General features: G+C 44.3%; 5 protein-coding genes across 5 annotated transcripts; 3 read left to right on the top strand and 2 right to left on the bottom strand.

The window, feature by feature from the left end:
• Positions 1–246: 246 nt before the first annotated feature.
• Positions 247–917, top strand: ATC70_011949 (uncharacterized protein; the record flags this gene model as incomplete). Its single annotated transcript, XM_064831132.1, has 5 exons — positions 247–292; positions 357–437; positions 493–629; positions 694–779; positions 842–917. The coding sequence occupies 5 exons, from the start codon at positions 247–249 to the stop codon at positions 915–917; spliced, it is 426 nt and encodes a 141-aa protein (XP_064688000.1).
• An 8-nt stretch (positions 918–925) lies between these two features.
• ATC70_011948 (uncharacterized protein) lies at positions 926–1985 on the bottom strand (the record flags this gene model as incomplete). The annotated part of the gene is made up of 2 exons (XM_064831131.1): positions 926–1723; positions 1779–1985. 2 exons carry the CDS (start codon positions 1983–1985, stop codon positions 926–928), a joined length of 1005 nt encoding a protein of 334 aa, XP_064687999.1.
• Positions 1986–2101: 116 nt separating this feature from the next.
• Positions 2102–3949, bottom strand: ATC70_011947 (uncharacterized protein; the record flags this gene model as incomplete). The annotated part of the gene is made up of 1 exon (XM_064831130.1): positions 2102–3949. The coding sequence occupies one exon, from the start codon at positions 3947–3949 to the stop codon at positions 2102–2104; it is 1848 nt and encodes a 615-aa protein (XP_064687998.1).
• A 2004-nt stretch (positions 3950–5953) lies between these two features.
• On the top strand, positions 5954–6571 carry ATC70_011946 (uncharacterized protein; the record flags this gene model as incomplete). Its single annotated transcript, XM_064831129.1, has 1 exon — positions 5954–6571. One exon carries the CDS (start codon positions 5954–5956, stop codon positions 6569–6571), a length of 618 nt encoding a protein of 205 aa, XP_064687997.1.
• A 791-nt stretch (positions 6572–7362) lies between these two features.
• ATC70_011945 (uncharacterized protein) lies at positions 7363–15113 on the top strand (the record flags this gene model as incomplete). The annotated part of the gene is made up of 12 exons (XM_064831128.1): positions 7363–7430; positions 7511–7556; positions 7616–7745; positions 7807–8321; positions 8379–8580; positions 8640–8742; positions 8804–8997; positions 9054–10126; positions 10185–14619; positions 14678–14800; positions 14855–15035; positions 15098–15113. The coding sequence occupies 12 exons, from the start codon at positions 7363–7365 to the stop codon at positions 15111–15113; spliced, it is 7086 nt and encodes a 2361-aa protein (XP_064687996.1).
• Positions 15114–15262: the final 149 nt, after the last annotated feature.

Genomic DNA, 15262 nt, shown 5'->3' with positions numbered 1-15262 from the left:
TCTTTCCCGTTCGATTAATGGTAAATTTATGACATTTTGGGAATCCAGGTAACCTCAAATCGTCTCAAATAAGGGATATTTACCGAGAAAGGAAGCTTGCCAAGTGAACCCAGGAAAATTTGGAGATTGATGGTGAAATGACGTTGAAATCCTCGGTCACTCAAGGGTGTTGGCACTACTAGCTAGTTTGCGAGTTGTTCTTTACGCTTTCTTCTGTATTTTTTTTACTTATATTACATATACAACATGTCTTGGGTTCAAAAGGAAATTCGCTTAAATGAGCGTAGAAGAGGTAATAAAGCAGTAGCCCGGCATGCTCGAAATGAATCGCGCTTCTAACACCTTGGAGAAAAAAGGCTGTCATTTGGTTCACAAGGAGATCGTAGGTCAACTACCTGAATTGAAAAACTATAAAATCGGCATGGCCAATGTCTTTTGTAAGTTGATAAAGCACATGTTACACTCCTGTCTCTAGTTACCAACAATCAAAAGTACAACACACCTCTGCTTCATTGATGATCAATGAAAATTACGATTCTGATGTACAAAAAGACATGGAAATGGGTTTGAATAAGATTGTACCAGAGACCTTCCCTTACATTCACACAGCCGAGGGTCCTGATGATATGGTAAGTGGACAGAGGGCCTGATCCTTTTTCTATCTTCTGACACGCCAATAATGTATACGTATAGCCTGGACATTTAAAATCTGGCATTGTTGGTGTATCCTTGAACATCCCTATCACAAATGGCAAACTCAATTTGGGCACCTGGCAAGGGTAAAGCATTCTTCTCTCATTCATGCATCCGTTGATATAGTAACCCCTCCTTTTTCCCATAGTATCTACTTGTGTGAACATCGCAACTCTGGTGGCTCGCGTCGTGTTGTCGTTACTTTACAAGGTCAAACTAAATAAACTTTTTATTATTGAGGATTTAATCTATGCATTACTGTTTCCAAGGATTGTTTTTCACTATCTGTTAATGATAATCCAGGAGAATGAACTAAGGCATTGGAGGTGAATAATATGTACTTGGTATCTGAGTGTTGTGCGTGTTTTTGTAATGCGAAAATGGCCTGATCTACAGTAATGTTCTTTTCATATGCAGTGAGAGAGGAGGAGGATGAGGAGGAGTTGTGGTACTTTCGTGCGACTTTGTTGCCATTGTTTTTATCGTTATCGTTATCTGTTGACGAGTTTAATCTGCTTTCTTCTGCTACTGTCAAATTGTCGGCTACCACATCTTCTGGCCCATGCGCTGATGTTGGAAGGGATAAAACTGCGGTTAATTCTGTTGGATTCACTTTGATGGGTAATTCGCTTGGTGCCCACCAATACACTGGGTATCTTCTATCTATGTTGTTGATTAAGCAGGCAAAAAACACCTGGATGACAGCAGATAAGACTACGACGCCAATGTAAAACCATTTGATCTCGAGAAAAGAAGGTGTCGTTACTGGGATCACAGCCGTCGCACCGCCTGGAGGATGCACACATTTGGTGATTTGCATTATTAATAATGAGATGGCCATGGCTGTAGCACCACCCACCCACTGCACAGCAGTGTACTGACCCTCTGATGCCCAGTTCTTTTGAATGCCCAAAAACAACTGCGAAATGATTACACCTGTCAGTGCTCCAATGATATGACCACCGATAACGTTTCTAGGTTGTGCCAAGGGTGATTCTATCACACCGTATACTAACACTGCTGTAGCGCCCTAAAACGAGGTTAGTTTCCATTGTCGACCATGCAAACATTTGTCAGACACTCACAAATGATGCGACAATCATGGGTGTATTGTGGGCTTGAAATGAGGGGCCGTAAGCAAAAATGACCTCGACCACTGCAATGCCCAGCCAGGAGGCAATGAAGCACCAAAAATAAATTCTCCAAACAGGGATCTTCTTCAAATCATGATCTGGTCCTCTGTAGCCTAGGAAATGAGACAAGGCATAAGGCAATTTTTTCAAAAGAGGCATGGTTTTATTACAGAAAAGAGAAAAAAGAAACCAAAGAAAAAATTTGTTTGTTAAGTATATATAGTAATTCGAGGAAAAAAAAACCGAGTCTGGTTCCAAGATGAGCAAATATACCCTTATTTTCTGTGATGCTTCTTCTTCTTATTGCGGCGGCGACGATTGGTGTGGCCCTGTTTATTGGAGGAAACAACTTTTTCCCATTGAGTTTTCTTGACTTGATCCAATTCCTCCAACATGTGTTCACATTTCTTGACAAGCTTCTTTCTCTTTTGTCGAATGTCGTCGTCTCCAAATGAATCAATCGAATCCAATTTTAGCATTACCCGCATGATTTCGTCCTCAGATCCCAAGAATTGACGATTAGCATCTGTAGATGCAGTCAACAGTAATGTACCTTCAGGCTGTTTACTAAAGCTAAGGTTGCTTGCATGTGATAACACTGAGTTCCAGCGTTGGACAAGATCACTGTTATGAGACAATTGGTCAGAGATATGATCCAATTCCTCGTTGGCCTTGTCTTTGCGTGGATCAGCTGGTATTTCTTGATTCTGTTGCTCAGCTGCAATTGTATCAGCAAAATGAGACTCATCCTTGATAGATGCGTTGTCCAGTGGTGTATTGGGCATATTTTCCAGTGTAGGGGTAGGCTCAGCTTCGGTGAAGATGTGCTGAGGCAAAAATGGCTTCTCTGCCTTGTCTTCTTCTACATCCTTCTTGTCCTTGCCGTGGTCTGCTGTTTCTGCTGCTGCTGCTGCTGCTGCTGTGTCGTTTGCAGTGGCCTTGCCAGTATCAAGAGGTGTAGGCAGGGTGCGTTCCTTCAAAGGCACGTCCTTGCTCAAAGATGGAGCGGGAGGAGCATCGAATTTGTTGTATTCCTCACCCACAAGGACAGGCTCTGCGGCTAGCTTTTGGATCAAGTCTTGCAATGTCACCACATGATCTTGCAAAGGGGGTAGTGCCTTAATTTGATCTTCATCCGATAAGACAGATGCAGGGCTACCAATAGATTCTGCTTCCTGTTGCTCATCTTGTGGATTCGTTTCCACAGTCTGCTCTTCTTGGTGTGGTGACGCCTCACCGGAGCCTAATACCCGGTCTTGCTCTGAGGACAAAAATGCATTTCGAGGCGTTTCGGAGTCGGCCTTTTGTTCATTAAGGTATTTCCAAACCTCTGCCATGGACTTTTGCTCATCGTCTTTCGACTTGCTGTTAACGTTGACATTGGCGGCGGGCACGGGAGCGGGAGATGGAGACATTGTTTCGTCTGATTCCTTCTGTTGCTGCTGCTGTTGCTGAGCAAATATTTGCTTCAACAGATTAGCCAATTGTTGAGAGTGATATTCCGAGTAGCCATCATCATCTTGCTCCTCTTCCTCCTCATCCTCTTCTTCTTCTTCTTCTTCTTCTTCTTCGCGCACCTGCTCTTGCTGTTGCTGCTCCAACTGCTCGCACAATTCTTGCTTTTGCAGTTGCTGAAGTAACGTCTCTTGCTTCTTGGCCTCCACAAATTGTTGCCAGAGTAGATTTACACGTCGCTGCTCCAAAGCAGCTGCGATGCATTGACGATAATATCTTTCTTCCTCTTCTCGCAAGATACTACTAATCAAAGCTTGACGACGATATTCATTGAGGTAAGCTTGGATTTCTGCGGCGCGTTGGCGTCTGTATTGGTCCTTGAGATACTGCAATGTCAGTAAAGCTTGAGCAAGACGCTGCTTCTCCTGTTGAGATTCATGCGCTGCTTCAGAGCTGATGGCACGACGGAACTTGACAGGGCGAGCATGGTGATGGTGGACAGGATGGACGTGAGGTTTATGGTGATGTTGTTGTTGCTGTTGCTGTTGGTGCTGCTGGCACGCTTCAATATGCTTCTCACATTCACCTTGTTCATGATTCAACAAGGATTGGAGCTGGAGAAAGTCATCCAAAGTGAGGTTGTCTTCTGATAATACTATAGTCGACATGCTTGTTTTTTTTTGAAAAAAAGTTGTATGAAAGCAAAAGAGATGGAAATGAAAGAAAAATCCAATATAACTCGGTTCTTTTTATCGTGTTTGGGTTGTGCAAGTAAGCAGGTTTCATGCTAAAAATAACACCTCCATCACAGCGTGTTACCTCCAACTACCTTCTCGAACATGCTAGCTATGTTTTACCTTATTCTATTTGATCCGACTGTGTATTACTTCATCACAGCCTTACAATGCTACAAGCCTTTCATCAGAAGCATGTATACATGTAAACCAACAAGACGAGAGCACACTGCATACTAGTTTCACAAAAACGTCATATCCTTACGCAATTATCGGAATTATCACACGCCACTTTCGCGAAAGATCGAGAATGCACGACCTGATGGGGATACGGGCATCCTACCCTCAACATATATCATTAAATTACTTTTCGACACCTTTGATTATCAGGTGACAATCTCAATAAACGACCTGCAACTGTGGATGTGGCTTTTATTCGATGCTCCACGTCTGTATTGACGAGAACAATGTGTATGAGAACTGATATAATACTTATATTGCCCTTAATTACTTGAATGTATGCAAAACACAGCGAAATATGAATGCATTTGAGCTGTACTTTCTCGCGTTAGAAGTGATTTACACCAGCCAGAATAGCAACAAAGTGTTGCTCTCATCTAGTACCAACTTCCTGGCACCTTTGCTTAACTTTTTGGGTACCAAAAAATCATGGCCAAAATTCGACTAAAAAGCATGAGGTACCCCTCATGCTTTTCATTGAAAATCAAACGATCGCGTTTTTCTCCTTGATAATGAAGACTTTTAATATGGTATATAGCAAATCAAAATGTTTCTATCGATCCAATGCAACCTCTAAAATCATCTTTGTGGGATCTTTATATGCAAATTTTCGACTTTTTGGCCAGAAACCTTATTTCATATTTTCTGAACTTGCTCAATAAGTTTATTCAAAACATTTATCTTGCTTTGTACCATTGGATGCGCCTTGAAAAGTACTCCAAGAAAGCTTAAAGGAGCATGGGGTAATTATCATATTTTATATAGTCGAATCTGGAAACATAGTTCGATCAAGTCGAAGATTAGTGAGATTTGACCAATCTAGAAAGGACTATGATTCTGGGCTTGAATTAATTTTGGCTAGTTGAGTCGGGCTGGCAGACTCAATGCCCTTTCTATTGTGAAGGCAATACAATAATAGATGCCTTTAAAGCATACGGAAAGTAGGTGGCAGATTACATAGCCTCTCTATCGAAATACTGGTTAGATCAACTTTTTTTTTCCTTTTTGGGCTTTGAAAGTGTCTAGGGGCCATAAATTTATTATGTTACGATGAGCATTTCGACTCTTCGGTTGGTTTCCTGACATATGCTTCACTTTGGTGGAAGCCAACCCACGTTTAGGTGGCTCGTTATAATGTATTCCGAAAGGCCCCTGAAGAGTTACACCGTGGAGATCCAAGCAATAAAACGTTTCATAAAAATCAAGAGTGCAGTAAGCCCTATTAAGTTGATTCATCAAGAATGGTACCATTTTCTTATAGGCAATTCTCTAAGATCCCCTGTGCACTAAGCCTTTCGTTTTGTATAGTACACAGATCTGGACTTTTGAGGCCTTGAGCAGTAAACGAGCTCCAAAGTTGATCGGTAATCAAGATATTTACCATGTTTGCAGATATGACGATTATCTCCAAATTCAAGCCAAACGCAATCTGCATCTTGGATTGCAATCTTTCAAGTTACTCCAGGTTAGTTGTCCTCATCAACTGATGCGCTTTACACGGACCTCACGACTGTGCCCTTTTTCCGCATGTAGCTTAATCGAGATAATTTGCATTCGTAACGTTCTCAAACGGGGATGTTGTGTATATAAGTTATGTATTGTGCTTTACTGCTAAACCCATCTAAATAGAGACCAATTCATCGATCCATTTCATTTTATCTATATCAAAGAATTTACTCAAAAACAACAAAAACCAAAATGTCCTCTACTACAACAAATGAAAGTGTCTTCGTGATCGGATTTAATGGCAATGTCGGATCTGCCGCTGTCAAGGCGTTGCTCAAGTACCAAGTCCCTGTCACTGTATTCTCTCGCAACGTGGCCAAGGTATCTACTGTGTTCCCTGACACTGGTGATTTGCTCAAGGTCGTGGAAGGCGATTTCAGTGATTTGAGTCCTATTAAGGAAGGTACCAAGGGACACTCTCGTCTCTTACTTTTGGCTCAAGGTCTGGATACTACTGTCTACATTAAGAAGACGATCGCAACATACGCTTATGAAGCTGGTGTCAAGCAAGTCGTCGATATCTCTACTTCTGCTGTAAATCTCGGTTGGAGAGCAAGCACAATCGGATCAGTCCACTATTATGCTGAAAAGGCCATCTTTGATATTCCCAATCGTGGACACTTTGTCACGCTTCGTCCTGCTTGGTTTGCAAGCAACATCATTCGTGATCATCGTCCTGTCGCCAACAAGGCTCTCTTGACCACGGCCCCTATTGATTTCCAAAAGGGCTACATATCTCCCAACGACATTGGAGTTGTCGCTGCTACTATTCTGCGTGAAGATGCCGCCAAGCATGCTGACGCAGTATAAAGTCTTACGGGAGAAGTGATCACTTCTGGTCAGTTGGTGGAATCTCTTTCTCGTGTTACTGGAACCCAAGTGAAATACCAACAAATCAGTGCTACTGAATCATACAACAATTTGTTAGCTACTGGCTGGGTTCCTCATAACTTGGCCCTGGATCTGACAGACCCATGCTGGATTGGAGAGCAATCAGTCCGTCACACCCATCATTGAAATTCTTTTAGGTAGAAAGCCAGAAACAGTTGAAGAATACCTTGCTCGCAACAAGGATAGAGTCCAATAGCTTTAAATAAATTTTACTATATCCACTCATTCCTTGTTTCACGCTGTATGTCAGGCTGCTTTTTTAATTCATGATTTTGCTATCCAATGTCCAAAGCACAGCATGCCCTCCCATCTCTTCCAAGGCCACACAGTGTAATTCATGAAAGACTCACTAAAAGTGCATGGATTATGCAAAAACGTCGTTTTATCTCTTTAAATGTAAAAGGAGATCTAAAAGATCAAGCTTGTTGACCATCTCAAATAAACGTCCATTGGTCTGTTCAACCCGAAATACAAGTCCTTTCTTTTGTATGTGTAAGCACTTTTTTTCTTCTTCTTCCATTTCATAAACGAAAGGATATTTACAAGAGACACTATACCCTTGTTATTGTTGCTGGAGGAGGGGTCAATTTATTCCTTGATTTAACTTGTTACATTAATTCTTCATCTATTTCTTCAACTATTATCAAAAAAGAAACACAAACAAACGAGCAACAGACACAACAACAGTATCCATCCACACATTATTCAATATGGCCACAGTTGCTATGCTCAACTCTCAGGAAAACCTGAACAGAATATTCAGTGAACTTAAATCAAAGTAAATAGAGTACAAGAGAGAGAGAGAGAGAGAGAGAGAGAGAGCTGTGGGCTGGTTTACTAAACCTAGGATACTACTAGACACGAAGATAGACGTATAAAAGCAGCAGATGAACTTCGTGAAACAGTAAGGATACAACTTATTTGTTTTATACACTCTGAAGACTCATGAATGATGTACAATAGGCAGCAACGGCTTCAAGAGAGCTATCAGAAGAGAACCTCGTCCGCTTTACAAACGACATCAACAAACGATTCTTTGACTGGACTCATGGAAATGACAACAATGAGAAACTGGGCGCCATCATTGGTATAGGTATGTTATCGTGCAAACAAAACAGAGAGACAGATACAAAGACTAAATCATAACTACATAGACCGTTTAATTGGGTCAGAGCCAGAAAGCAATGCTACACGTTTCCATAATTATCTTCAACACATGTTACCCCATCATGATCAACAAATCATGGTCCCAGCTGCAAAAGCGTTAGGTCGCTTAGCCGTCAGTTCATCAGCCTTCACTGCGGATTTAGTGGATACACAAGTCGAGCATGCACTGGAATGGCTTCAAGGGGATCGCAGTCGTTTAGCAGCCGTCTTGGTGCTGAGGGAATTAGCAGTAAACGCACCCACGTTAATTTATGCATATGTGCCTCGTATCCTGGACCTCATCTGGGTGGCATTAAGAGATTCGAGAAATGTCATTCGTGAGTATGCAGCTGATTGTCTTTCACAGTGTTTGGAAATCGTACAGCAGCGTGAAACACCCATGCGAAAGACGTGGTATGCTCGAATTTGGGAGGAAGTGAATCGTGGGTTGCGCATGAATAGTCCAGAAGCTACGCACGGTAGTTTATTGGCGATGAGAGAGCTTTTGTTACATGCTGGCATGGTAAGTGTGCGAGGTAATCTGTGTCGGATGGGAAGGGTACTCACAACAGTGGCATAGTTCATGACAGACATGTACAAAGATGTGTGCGATATCACATTGCGCTTAAAAGATGCTCGTGATGCGTTGATTCGAAAGACTGTAGTATCCATCATTCCAACACTCGCATGCTATGATCCAGCAACATTTTCCGAACTCTATTTGCACAAATCCATGAGTCATTTGCTCAACTTGCTTCGTAAGAGCAACGAAAAGAGAGATGGTAGGTATACTCATGTTGGCTGATGAATGTGCAAGTTTCCTCAATGCGATTTTTGATAGCCTTTATCGCCATTGGACAAGTCGCTATTCAAGTCAAGAGCAACATGAGTCCTTATTTGGATGCCACTCTAACGTGTATCAAAGAAGCATTAATGATGAAAGGGTATGTATATACCACAAGAATCGTATAACATGGCAAATGACTGACATTGCCTCAATGCCAGACGTCAGAGAAAGGAAAACGAATCAGCCATCTTTACATGTATCAGCATGTTGGCTACTGCTGTTGGACAGGCATTGACCAAGTATTTGCATGATCTGTTGGACCTCATGTTTCACTGTGGCTTATCCGAGCCATTAGTGGCAGCATTGAGCAATATTGCAGATCGTATCAAGCCATTATCACCTGTGATCCAAGGTAATATCTCTATAAGAAAAACAAAGGCAGCTCACTCACTTTTTCTCCTGCTATAGAGCGCTTGCTAAATGTCATTTCCATCACCATCAGTGGACAGCCATACAAACAGCCTGGAGCACCTACCAACCGCACCATCATTCAGACCGTTGAGCGACCACTGCGAGAAAATGGATTAGGCGATGGAAAAGACAACGACACCATTGTGCTTGCATTGACGACATTGGGCTCCTTTGATTTCTCCAACCACGTACTAAACGAATTTGTGCGCGATTGCATTGTGAATTATTTGGACGACGATCTTCCCGAGATTAGAAAAGCAGCTGCCGTTACTTGCAGCCAGTTGTTTGTGCGTGATCCCATCTGTAACCAGACCAGTGCGCACGCCATCAAAGTCGTGGGTGAAGTGCTGGAGAAGCTACTGACAGTCGGTATCGCAGATCCAGATCCCGTGATTCGAGAAACCGTGTTGTCGTCGCTGGATGTGCGCTTTGATCGTCATTTAGCACAAGCAGATAATGTCAGGTCGCTCTTTATCGCTCTCAATGATGAAGTATTCGCTATTCGAGAGATATCCATTACCATCATTGGCCGATTGACCACCTTCAATCCAGCCTATGTCATGCCATCGCTGAGAAAGACATTGATTCAGCTATTGACAGAGTTGGAGTATTCCGTGGTGAGTCGACAAAAGGAGGAATCAGCTCGTTTGGTGTCCTTGTTGGTCAGAGCAGCTCAGCGACTCACAAAGCCCTACATTGAACCTGTGCTTAAAGTATTGCTACCAAAAGCAAGAGATCCTTCCACGGGTGTCGTGTCTGCTGTGTTGGGTGCGTTGGGTGAATTGGCTGCTGTCAGTGGTGAAGACATGCGACCCCATTTAGATGAACTGATGCCCTTGATCATGGAAACATTGCAAGATCAGAGCTCCAGTGCCAAACGTGATGCTGCTCTCAAGACATTGGGTCAATTGGCCAGCAACACAGGTTTTGTGATTGAGCCTTATACCAAGTATCCAGCGCTGTTGAATATTCTCATCAACATTATGAAGACGGAGCAAAACCCCACCATCAGAAGAGAAACGGTCAAATTGATGGGTATTCTTGGTGCCCTGGATCCCTACAAACACAAGGTAAGTGTGCCACTGTCAGCGTAACAGGTCATGTATATACTGACCCTCTACACTACAGATGAATGCCATTGGTAACTCCAGTGAGGAATTGGCTGATCCCAAGTTGGCAAGCAACGATGTGACGCTGCTCATGATGGGCATTGGACCCTCATCTGAAGACTACTACCCACAAGTGGTGATGCATTCACTGATGAAGATTCTAAGAGATCCCTCGCTGAGCCAACACCACTACGCTGTGATTGATGCCATCATGTTCATCTTCAAGACACTGGGCCTCAAAGTTGTGCAGTTCTTGCCCTTGGTGATTCCTGGATTCCTGTCTCTGATGCGCACATCGTCCTCCAACATGCTGGAACTCTACTTTCACAAACTGGGCGATTTAGTGTCCATTGTCAAGCAGCATATTCGAAACTACCTTAAGGACATTTTTGACTTGATTGACGACTACTGGACACCTTTATCCACGATTCAAATCACCATCATCTCGCTGATTGAAGCCATTGCCAAGGCATTGGACGGTGAACTCAAGGTCTACTTGCCTCGCTTGCTGCCTCACATGCTGCAAATCTTTGACAGCGATGATACTGACCGAAGACTGCCTACCATCAAAGTGTTGCACGCCTTTGTTGTGTTTGGTGCCAATATTGAGGAATACATGCATTTGGTGATCCCTGCTGTTGTCAAATTCTTTGAAAAGCCTGATGCGCCTGTTTCTGTGCGTCGTCAAGCCATTTCCACCATCACAGCGCTCTGCAAAAAGGTCAACATGTTTGACTATGCCTCTCGCATCATTCACCCTCTGGCGCGTGTGCTGCCGGTGCTGCCAATGGAAGCCAGAAACGTCGCCATGGATCTATTGTGTGCCCTTGTCTTTCAACTGGGCACCGACTATACCAAGTTTATCCCTGTGATCAACAAAGTGCTGACACGCCATCGCATCTCACATGCCAACTATGAGCTGCTGATTGGAAAGCTGCTCAAGGGCGAGAATCTGCCTCAGGAGCTGGGCAAGGCATTTGACGACAGAGACGCCAAGGGCGACGAAACACCTTCCGTAGATCAAAGTGCGGCCAAGAAACAACCTGTCAATCAACAGCATCTCAAAAAGGCCTGGGAGGCATCACAACGATCTACGCGAGAGGATTGGATGGAATGGATTCGTCGATTGAGTGTAGAGCTACTCAAGCAATCGCCCTCACACGCGCTCCGTGCCTGTGTCTTTTTAGCGTCTGTATACACACCTCTTGCTCGCGAGCTGTTTAACGCTGCCTTTGTCTCTTGCTGGAACGAGCTGTACGATCAATACGTGGATGAGCTCGTCAAATCGCTCGAAGTGGCTCTCAAAGCGCCCAATATCCCACCAGAGATCATTCAGATTTTGCTGCATTTGGCTGAATTCATGGAACACGACAACAAGATGCTGCCCATTGATATCCGCACCTTGGCTGTCTATGCTCAAAAGTGCCACGCCTATGCCAAAGCCCTGCACTACAAGGAAACTGAGTTCCACATTGAGCAATCATTTGAAGCAGTCGAGATGCTCATGTCCATCAACAACCTCTTGCAACAGCCTGACGCAGCAATGGGTATCCTGACATTTGCTCAAGACTCGTTGGGTCTGGAACGCAGAGTGTCTTGGTTTGAGAAGCTGCACAGATACCAAGATGCTTTGGACGCTTATGAAGCACAACAATTAGAGAACCCCAATTCCATGGAGATCACGCTGGGTCGTATGCGATGTCTGCATGCGCTGGGTGAGTGGGATCAGCTTTCTGCGCTGGCGCAAGAGAAATGGATTCACGCACCACTGGATAACCGCAAGAGTATGGCGCCCTTTGCTGCTGCTGCTGCGTGGGGTCAAGGTCAATGGGAACAGATGGAGGAGTACATTGCACTCTTGAAAACAGAGAGCCCTGATCGCACCTTTTTCCGTGCCATTCTAGCCATGCATCGCAACAGATACGCAGAAGCAGAAAAGTTCATTGACAAGACGCGTGATTTGCTGGATACTGAACTGACGGCTCTGTTGGGCGAGAGTTACAACCGTGCCTATGCCACTGTAGTGCGCGTGCAAATGTTGGCTGAATTGGAGGAGATGATCATTTACAAGCAATCAGCCAACGACATTGAGCGACAAGGAGAAATCAGACGTACCTGGGTCAAGCGTTTGGAGGGCTGTGAGCGCAATGTGGAGGTCTGGCAACGCATTCTTCGTGTCAGAACCATGGTGATCTCGCCTCAAGAAGACATGGAAATGTGGATCAAGTTTGCCAATCTGTGTCGCAAGAGTGGCCGTTTCTCTCTGTCTGAAAAGACGTTGCGTAGTCTGATGGAAGCTGACGGCGATGGTTCAGGCACGCCTCATCCCAAGATTGTGTATGCTCAGCTGAAGCACATGTGGGATTCTGCTTCGATTGCACCCGCTGAAAGAGCCCCTGCCATCCGTGCCAGAGCTCTGAGTATTTTGCGTGATTTCACTGCTCAAAAGACACAAGACCTTGGCTTGAATCCAGATGAAATGGCGGTTAGTATGCCCATTGATCCCAGTCGTATCACGGACGATGTTGCTGAATACACGCGTCTACTGAGTCGATGCTATTTGCGTCAAGGCGAATGGCAACGTGCACTGTCTTATGAGCTCTCCCAGGAGACTATCCCCGAGATTTTGTGTTCTTTCCTGCTGGCAACTCGCTTTGATCAAAACTGGTACAAGGCATGGCACTCATGGGCACTGGCTAACTTTGACATCATTGATTACCACGAACGACTTCATCCAGATCAACTACCTGCACAAATCTTCAACCATCACATTGTACCTGCAGTGCAAGGTTTCTTTAGATCCATTGCCTTGTCCAAGGAAAACTCGCTGCAAGACACATTGCGTCTCTTGACACTGTGGTTCAAGTATGGCTATCAGGCAGAAGTCAGCGCTGCTATCGGCGAAGGTTTTGGCACCATCAGTATTGATGTCTGGTTGCAAGTCATTCCTCAACTGATTGCGCGTATTCATGCTCCCAACGCAACCGTGCGTCTGTTGATTCACCAGCTGCTGACGGATATTGGCCGTGAGCATCCTCAAGCCCTTGTCTATTCCTTGACCGTCGCTTCCAAGTCTCAGAGTGTCCCTCGTCGAAGAGCCACCTTTGTCATTATGGACCGCATGCGTATGCACAGTGCTGTGCTCGTAGAACAGGCCCTGATGGTCAGCCAAGAACTGATTCGAGTCGCTATTTTGTGGCATGAAATGTGGCACGAGGGCCTTGAAGAGGCGTCTCGTCTCTACTTTGGTGATCGCAATGTGGAAGCCATGTTTGCTACCTTGGAGCCTCTGCATCAAATGCTAGATCGTGGGCCTGAAACCATGCGTGAAGAGTCGTTTGTTCAGGCGTTTGGTCGTGATTTGCAGGAAGCACAGGAGTGGTGTCATCGTTACCAAGAGACCAGAGACCTCAACAATTTGAACCAAGCTTGGGAGCTATATTATCAAGTGTTTAGACGCATTGTCAGACAGTTGCCTCAATTGACCAGCTTGGAATTGCAATACATCTCACCCCAGTTGCTGGAAGCGCGCAACCTGGAGCTTTGTGTGCCTGGTTATTATCGCAGTGGTGAACCTACTGTTCGTATTGTCAAGTTCAACCCCAACTTGAGTGTCATTGCCTCCAAACAAAGACCCAGAAAGCTGACCATGGTGGGCAGTGATGGCAAAGACTACATGTATCTGCTCAAGGGCCACGAAGATTTGCGTCAAGATGAACGTGTGATGCAACTGTTTGGCTTGGTCAACACATTGCTTACCAATGATGCCGAGACCTTCAAACGTCATCTGAACATTCAGCGCTACCCAGCCGTGCCACTTTCTCCCAATTCAGGTCTCATTGGTTGGGTGACAGAGACAGATACCCTGCACACACTAATTCGCGACTACAGAGACAGTAGAAAGATCCTACTCAACTTGGAACATCGCTTGATGCTGCAAATGGCACCCAATTACGACAATTTAACCGTGATTCAAAAGGTGGAAGTCTTGCAATACGCCTTTGAAAAGACAAGCGGGCAAGATTTATACAATGTGCTTTGGCTCAAGAGTCGCAATTCGGAAGCATGGCTGGACAGACGTACCAACTATACCCGATCTTTGGCTGTCATGTCCATGGTAGGCTACATCCTGGGTCTTGGTGATCGTCATCCTTCCAATCTCATGCTGCATCGTGTCACTGGTAAAGTGGTTCATATTGATTTTGGTGATTGTTTTGAAGTAGCCATGCACCGTGAAAAGTTCCCTGAAAAGATTCCCTTCCGTTTAACGCGTATGTTGGTCAAGGCCATGGAAGTCAGTGGTATTGAAGGTAATTTCCGTACCACGTGTGAGCACGTCATGCGTGTGTTGCGCGATAACAAGGAGAGTTTGATGGCTGTATTGGAGGCCTTTGTGTATGATCCCTTGATCAATTGGAGATTGTTGAATACACAACCACAGAGTCCCGCTCAAAGTAAGTCCTTGATCGTTTTGTCATGTGTCTGTGTGTGCTAATCTTGTGTATAAACTAGCTGATCGTATGAGAGGTATGGAGAGTATGGCACATGCACACGAAGATGGTCCAGATGACGGTCATCGCAACTTTTCTGTCAGTCGAAGATTGAACCGCATTGAAGTGGAAGCCGTGGCTAATGGTAAGATAAACATTGGGTTCAGTGTATGGACTCTTTATTAACATGTAATGGCAGAAAACCCGCAAGGCCCTGAATTGCTAAACTCAAGAGCTGTTGCAGTCGTGAACCGAGTATCCAACAAGTTGACTGGTCGTGATTTTAACCCTCGAGTGACATTGGATGTCCCTACACAAGTTGAAAAATTGATTCAACAAGCAACTTCATTAGAGAATCTCTGTCAATGTTATGTTGGCTGGTATGTATTTGTGTGCTGTAATAAGGACTTTTGACTCTAAACCTCTTTTTCTTTGTTTTTAGGTGTGCATTCTGGTAACCTGTCTTTTGAAATGGCAACACTAAATAAAATCAAATATATCTTATATCAAAAGGAATATGCATTAATTTATTAAGCTTGTGGAAGAATAAAAAAAAAAAAGTATGAAGTATATATGTACAGACGGCAGGATGTTGATTTGGGAGGGC

Source organism: Mucor velutinosus (genome assembly GCF_035048745.1).
Source record: "Mucor velutinosus strain NIH1002 chromosome Unknown tig00001567, whole genome shotgun sequence".
In the NCBI taxonomy this organism is placed as follows: Eukaryota; Fungi; Mucoromycota; class Mucoromycetes; order Mucorales; family Mucoraceae; genus Mucor; species Mucor velutinosus.
This window is presented reverse-complemented; position numbering and strand designations above follow the sequence as displayed.